At 42.8% G+C, this 7,946-nt stretch overlaps 1 protein-coding gene across 5 annotated transcripts in view; it reads left to right on the forward strand.

The window, feature by feature from the left end:
• Positions 1-5,865, forward strand: part of LOC117360021 (prosaposin-like) — a 160,229-nt gene extending 154,364 nt beyond the window's left edge. For all 5 annotated transcript variants that reach the window (XM_033943565.1, XM_033943567.1, XM_033943569.1 and 2 more), the window contains one exon: positions 5,344-5,865. In XM_033943565.1, coding sequence (XP_033799456.1) covers positions 5,344-5,379 — 36 coding nt within the window. In that variant the 3' untranslated portion in view covers positions 5,380-5,865. The remainder of the gene's footprint in view (positions 1-5,343) is intronic.
• The last annotated feature ends 2,081 nt before the right edge of the window (positions 5,866-7,946 follow it).

Below are 7,946 nucleotides of genomic sequence, written 5' to 3' on the forward strand. Positions count from 1 at the left end.
AAATTCTTAATTATTTGAAATCCCTGAATGTGGATGTACCGATGCTACAGGAAACTCATCTTAACAAAAATGATTCCTTAAAATTTAAAACTGACTGGCCCTCGAATGTTTTTTACTCAGAGGCAATAGATAAGAAAAACGGGGTAATAACTATAATTAATAAATCCCTTAATGCCAAAGTCATATCTAATTCTAATGATATAAGAGGTAGATGGGTAAGCATCACATTGCAGACCCCAAACGGACAGGTATTGACTTTGATTAATATCTATGCACCTAATCTTGATGACCCACAGTTTTTTTCTGACATTGCTGATTTATTACTATAACACCCAAGAGCGGATTATGCTATAGGAGGGATTATAATATGACTTTGCACCCACTAAAGGATAGATGTTCCTATGTTCAATTCAGAAAAACCAAAGCATGGTTTCTGCTACATGATATTATAGAACAATTTAAATTAGTGGACCCATGGAAAATTCTTCACCCCGATGAAAAAAAATATACATTTTACTCAAACCCTCACAACTCATACTCACGTATTGATTTCTTTTTGATCAGTAGCCGAATATTAAACAAGATTAAATCAGCAGATATTAAAGAAATATTAATTTCTGACCATGCAGAAATATCACTATCTATGCAATGTGAAAATTCAACCAATCCTCCTCCCAATTGGAGACTTCCCTTATTTCATATCCTGAATTAATCAAATATATGGAAAAGGCAATATTGGAGTATTTAGAATTTAATAGTCCTACTGACACTAAATGGCACTGATTTTGGGATGCATTTAAAGCCTATTCCCAAGGAATGATCATTTCTTTCACTCGCACCAAACACAAAACGGCTAAAATGAAATTGGTAGAATTGGAACAGCAAATTAAAAAATTGGAAGAAGAACATCAAGCAAATATTACTAACATAACTAAGTTAGTGGAATTACAAAAAATACGATTGCAATATAATTTGATTTTAAGTACAACAGCCGCAAATTCTGTTTTTATGAGGTCCTCCACATACTATGCAGAAAGTAATAAAAGTGGTCATCTCATAGCATCATATCTGAAAACAAAAACAGACAGGAAACTGATTTCTTCCATTCAGAATGCTAATGGGGACATCCTCACAAAAAAATGAAGATATATTAGCAGTCTTCAAAACATATTATGAATCCTTATACGCCTCCGAGCATAATGGGAATAACAAGCAATACCACTTTTTGGATAAACTATCACATACTATTTTAAATAAGGAAGATAATGATATGTTAGAGGGTGATTTCACTTTAGAGGAAATTACTACCGCACCTAACAAAGCACCTGGACCGGATGAGATCACGATAGAATTTTACAAAACTTTTCAAAATTTACTTGCTCCAATCTTACTTCAATATTTTAATCATTTGTATAGCACGTTAGATGTTAAAGGCACTTTCACTGAAGCTTCCATCATAGTGATTCCCAAGCCAGGAAAGGACCCCCAAATAATACAAAATTATAGACCTCTTTCCTTAATAAATGCTTAAGCCAAACTTTACGCTAAAGTCATTGCATGTAGGCTACAAAAGACTCTTCCCAGAATAATTAATCCTGATCAAAGTGGATTCTTGCAGGTCAGATATTCATACAATAACACCAGAACTTTTGCAGATATTATTGCTTTGGCCTCGACCACCTCACAACAACTTCTGGCTATTGGCTTAGATGCTGAAAAAGCCTTTGACAGGGTGGAATGGCCCTATCTATTTGGTACCCTCCAATGGTTTGGATTCTCCGAGAGTGTGATAAATAAGATCAAAGTGCTTTACAAGCTTCCTTCCACTAGACTTTATATCAATGGACATCATTCGCAAACATTCTTCCCTAGACAAGGATGCCCGTTATCCCCACTTCTCTTCAATATCGCCCTAGAACCACTGTTAATTGCAATCAGAAACAATCAGTTAATTAAAGGTTTTGAATATAGTGATCACACGATCAAACTATCAGCTTATGCTGACGACGTTCTGCTTTACACTACCCCAGATTCTATACCTCATCTACTGGAAACTATAGGTCAGTGATGGCTAACCTTTTTGAGCCCGAGTGCCCAAACTGCCGCACAAAACCAAAGAATTTCCTCAAAGTGCCAGCACGTCAATTAAACCTTAATAACAAGATTTTAGTATCTAAAAACTCTTTATAAAGTTGCCTGAACTATGTAACATCATTTTTAAAGGTTGGAATCTTTGTATTGTCAGAGAATCAATTTGATTCACAATCCTTTGGTTTTCATTTCAATTTATTGGCAATTTATAATGTTTTAATGATTTCATTCATGGGCCGAATACACACATACTTTTCTCTGTCGCAGCACTCTTTGACCAAAAGATTTGTAAGCCTGCAACCACGTCAAGGTAGACTCTTTCAGCAGCTCCCCTCCCTCCCCCTTACCTTTGTGGCAAAGTCAAAATGATCTACCAACAATAAAATTTTAAAAACACAAAGCACGCTGTACGCAGAGAAAATGTTAATTATCATTTATATTCCGCGGGTTTTCAAAGAGGTCAAGGCAGATGACTTTATGCAATGTCACCTCAGTAACAACTATACAAAAATAGACAAATATTCCCCCTCCCTTTTTACTAAACCGCGATAGCGGTTTTTAGCGCAGGGACCTGCGCTGAATGCTCCACGCTGCTCTTGAAGCTCATAGGCTCCCTGCGCTAAAAAACGCTATTGCGGTTTAGTAAAAGGGGGCCATAGTGCAAAATATAGACAGCATATATAAATTCTCAAAACGGACACATTTTGATCACTAAATTGAAAATAAAATCATTTTCCTACCTTTGGTAATTTCATCAGTCTCTGGTTGCACTTTATTCTTCTGACTGTGCATCCAATATTTCTTCCCTTTTTTCAGCCTCCTGTATGCTTTCTCTCCTCCAGACCTCATTCCCTCCCCAAACTTTTTCTTTGTTTCACCCTGCCCCCTTCTTTCTTTTTCTCTCTCTCCATACCCTCTTTCATTCTGTATGTCTGTCTTTCTCTCTCTCCGTGCCCCATTTTTCTTTGTTTCACCCAGCCCTCTTTCTTTTTTTTTTTTTGCTCCCTGTCCCCCCCTTTCTTTCTTTCTCCTTGCCCTCCCCTATGCCACCACCATTGGGAAAATGCTGCCACCGCCACTGGGGAATAGGCTGCCACTGCCGCTATCGGAACAGGCTGGCGCCAAGTTCGCCCTGCTTCTCTTCCCCACGGGGTTGACCAACTCTCACCACTTGACGTCAATTCTAACATCGGAGAGGACGTTCTTGGCCAGCCAGGCAGCGATTGGCTGGCCCAGAACGTCCTCTCCGACATCAGAATTGACGCGGGTGGCGAGAGTTGGTCGGCCCCACAGGGAAAAGCAGGGAGAACTTGGCACCGGTCTGTTCCCAATGGCGGTGGTGGCACTCAAGTGGCTAAAGAGATGCAATGGATCCTGAGGGACAGGCCTCGAGCTCGGCCTCGGCACCGGTGTTGGGTGCCTCGGCCTCGAAGTCCCCCTCGACCTCCAAGGCTCCGGCCTTGGCTCCTCCTGCTACTCCGGCCTCGGGTAAGTCTCTTCTTTCCTCCTCAGGTGTTCCGGCAAAGAAGCCTACCTCTGAGTCTCATGCGAGTGCTGCCTCATCGGCATCTTCGAGACCTGATTCTAAGCGTGCCTCCTCACATAGGGAATACTCTTCCTTGAGGTCGTCTATGGTCTCGGTGCCTATGTTCGAGGACATGCTTAAGGCTATCCTTATCTCACAGCTTTCCTCGGTGGTGAGCCAACTAGTCCCGTCCTTGACGTCTCTGACCTCGATCTCGTCCCAGCCACGGTCTGACCAGCCTGAACGTCCTTCTCATGTGTCTCGGGGCCGTGCCCGCAAGACTCACAGGATTCCCTCGAGCGATTCTTCGTCTCCGGAGTTGGGGCCTATGACTTTCCGGGGGCCCTTGACAGGGACCCACTTCTCACCCACTACTTTGCCGAGGTTCACACAGGAGGACCCAGCGTCCCAAAACATCCTGGTGAATATAAGGACCCCCAATAAGGGGGCCCTAGATCAGAAGTCAAGCCATCCACTGAGAATGGGGCCCCTGCAGTCCGCGGCAGCTCCTCACGCTGGACCTTCAGGCATCTGCTCCGTCATGAAGCGTTGAGCTGCCTCCAAAGTATCAAAGTAATGGTCTCTGCCCAGGTGGATCAAGCACAATCGAGCCGGGTATTGCAAAGAGAAAGAGATGTTCCGTTGGATGAGCCCAGGTACACATTGGTGAGAACCGATGCCAGGCCTGAGAGACTTCAGCAGAATAGTCCTGAAAGCAGAGAATAGGCCAGTTGTCATACAGCAGTTTCTTGCCCTGCTGCAGTGCTCGCAGGACCTCCACCTTGTGACGGTAATTCAGGATGCAGCAGATGACTGCCTGAGGCTGGTCCGCATTCTCTCTCCGCTGCCCTAAACAATGAGCCTGCTCGACCCGCAAGGGGCACGAAGACTGTGGGAGAGATAAAGATTCAGGCAACCAGTGTTCCAGCATCTCCCCAAGCTCTGCGTCCTTCACTGATTCGGGCAGGCCAACGAATCTAAGGTTGTTGTGGCGTGATCTGTTCTCTAGATCATCCACCTTGGCCTGCAGCTCCGCTATTGTGGTTGTATGGGCTGTCTGCTCCTGGGAAAGCTGCTTGACCCAATCCTCCGTGGCACTCACACGCTGCTGAGTCTCTCTGACCTCCGAGGTAAAGAGTAGCAAAACGTTGGTCCAGCGTATCAAGTTTATCTAAGATAGGCTGTAACTTGTCTCCCAACGAACTCTCAATAGCTGCCTGTACCTCGGCCGTGACTTCAGCCACCCACAAAGAGCTGGGAGATTCCAACGATGGGGACGCCACGTGGTCTGCCATCTTTGGGTCTGGTGGCTTGCTCCGCTCCAGATCTTCGAGGCCATCACGCTCCACTCAGGCTCACTAAAACCCACATAAGGCAGATGGGGATCACTCAGCCGTAGTTTGGGGACCGAAACAATAAAGCAAATTGCATAGAAATTGCCGAGCCGCGATCGGGTGTAGCGGAGCTGTAGCAGCTAGCTGTCTACAGCGTCATGTTGCCCACCGGAAGTCCGAAGACTGGTCATTTTAATGCAGTGTGTTAAATTTAAAAATCAAGTTTTCATGCCAGCTTCATTTTAAAATCCTTTCTGTAGTAAAGTGAAAAAGTTTTTATGCAAACATATGTATTCTGGAAGGGTGTCTGCCTAATTTGTGAATTTTTGAAAAATGTTGCAGTAAGATTAATTTACCCTGGTTGGTTTTTTTTTTTTCTCCCCTATTTCCCAGGTGGTTGAACACTGCAAGCGCCATGTGTGGAACTAGAGAATTTCATCTCCTGCTAAGCAAACATATCTATGTTAAATTCTTCTAATACAAGGGCAGAAAAGGACATCTTCATCTGTAATGTGGAAGCAATTTATATTTTCTCCATGTTCTTCCTCTGTCTCTTGATTCCCATTGCATAGTTAGCTTCTGGAGGACATTAGCTTAGGCAGCTTTGATGTGTTTAGTGCAGTGGTTGTCAAGCCAGTCCTTGGGACACATGAAGCCAGTGAGCTTTTCAGGATGGCCATAAGGAATATGGATATGAAGTGTGGGTATCCAAAGTCTCATCCTTAAAACCCAACTCTGTATGTCCCAAGGTCCGGATTGACAATAACTAGCTTAGGGTATAAGAAATAAAAATTTGTTTCAATGTGTTGTATGTTAGGCTAATACAGTGTTCCCCCAGTCATTCGCAGTATTTTCCGACCGTGAACCGCCAACAAGGAGAGGGCAGTGGGAGAGGCAGAAGAGAGCAACTGGAGCGCTGGCGAGTGTAGGAAATCACTCGCTGTATGCTCCGATCACCTCTTCCTCTGTTTTGACATGCAGCTTCTCATTGGTAAGGCCCAACTTAGTGCAGGAAGAGGCGGTCGGCGCATACAGCGAGTGATTTCCTGCACTCGCCAGCGCTCCGGCTGCTCTCTCCTGCCTCTCCCGCTGTCTTCTCCAGTCTCCCCCATGAAAAACTGTATTCGCGGTTTTTCAAGATTTGCGGGGGTTCCTGGATCTGAACCCCCCCGAATATCGGGGGAGTACTGTACAAAGAAATGGCAATTTGGCTTATATGTGACTTTTGGGGTAAAAAAAATTTAGGGTTTAATTACAAAAATATTTTGCTTTCTTAGTAAAGAGATTTTGCTTAAACTAATGAAAAAAGTGCATCCTAGTAGCAGAAATAGTAACTTTCAGCAATTTCTGGGGTTTTTTGTTTTGGGGGGGATTTTTTTGTGATTACCGAATCAGAAAATGGTTGTATTTTATAATTGTGGCTGAACCCCCTAATTTGCATTGCATTTTATAATTTGGTTTCGCTTTGGAGCACCGAGTATTGTGTGATGGGCATAAAAATAGGTTTAGGATTTAAAATGGTGTATCTCTAGAATTTTCAACGTAGTCCTCAGAACACATCCAACCAGTCTGGTGTTCAAGGTATCCACGTTAAACATGCATGAGACAGATTTGCATGCACTACCTCCCTTTGTATGTTAATCTCTCATGCATATTCATTGTGGATACCTTGAAGACCTGACTGGCTGGGTGTGTTCTGAGGACATGGTTGAGAACCGTTGGATTATTTGGAATATGTTCAAATGCTCCAATGGACCTTCAACATTAGGAATATGCGAAGTATTACCCTTTTTTCTTTTGGGCTTTAGGTATATGAACACTGGTAGATTTTACACTGGAATAGGTATGTCATTGGAAGCTATTGTTTGTACATTGATGATGTATTTGATGTAAACTAGAGAATGACACGGTGACAAAATTCATCACCGTTTCCGTCCCCGCGGATAAACGCGGGAAACCATCTTCATGTCATTCTTTAAGGAGAGAGGGAAGAATCAGAGTATGGATGGGCACAGCCACTGACCCTCAAGCTTTGCTTTGAAGAATGCTGGTGTAGAAGGACTGAGCTTGAAATAGACACTAGAAAATGACATGGGATTATTTCCCGCGGTTATCCGCGGGGACGGGAACGGTGATGAATTTTGTCACCGTGTCATTCGCTAGTGTAAACCTAAGTCATACCCTGCCATTTTACCACTCAAAACAAACTAAACCAGAGGTTATCAGACATTGCTATGTCTTAATGGTACAAAGCAAGGAGCTAATAAACCCTACAAGGCACCACCAATATAGTGTATGTCACAAACCTTTGAACGTAAATTGACTAAGCCTTATCTGGTATGTGAAAGCTAAGTGCTCCCAAGTTGAAAGGCCCAGTGTTATCTCTTGTGTCTGTTCTTAAAGGTAGGTGAACAGGGGCAATTACCACTGTATGTTGACTCTACACCACCATTGTGTATGATTTTAGACTACTATATTTTCCTGTCGTGTGTTAATCACTACTATTGATTTTAAACAATGTGATTGAGCAGTAGTTTCAATGTAATTACTCCTAAATGAATACTATAGCTTCGATACCTCTTGTTAATTGCAAAAGTTTTAAAGTTCAAAATGTATAGTTTGGGGGGAGGTGGTGCTACAGTTGGAAAATTATGCAGAATTGCTTTAATTTTATTGCCTGTACTTTGCATTGGAGCTTATCTAATGTAATGGAGAACAATAAAATCTTTTAGCCCTTTACGTGTGAGGTTTTTTTGTTTGAAAACAAAGATTTAGTTCCGACCTTGATCCTTGTCCTCTTGGTACTGGAAAATACCTACTCAATGAAATTCTAGGCAAAGCTTTTTTTGGAAACCTTTTTGCTATAGCTTAGCGTCCGATAAATGCTGAGAAGCCTATGGGCTGTTTATTATTTAGCAAGTACTAAACATCCGGTATGATAGTGGATTTCTAGGGACACTACCGTCTTTATAGGATGTGGTCTTTTTTTTTGTGGG

The sequence above is a fragment of the Geotrypetes seraphini genome, chromosome 4, assembly GCF_902459505.1.
Source record: "Geotrypetes seraphini chromosome 4, aGeoSer1.1, whole genome shotgun sequence".
Classification (NCBI taxonomy): Eukaryota; Metazoa; Chordata; class Amphibia; order Gymnophiona; family Dermophiidae; genus Geotrypetes; species Geotrypetes seraphini.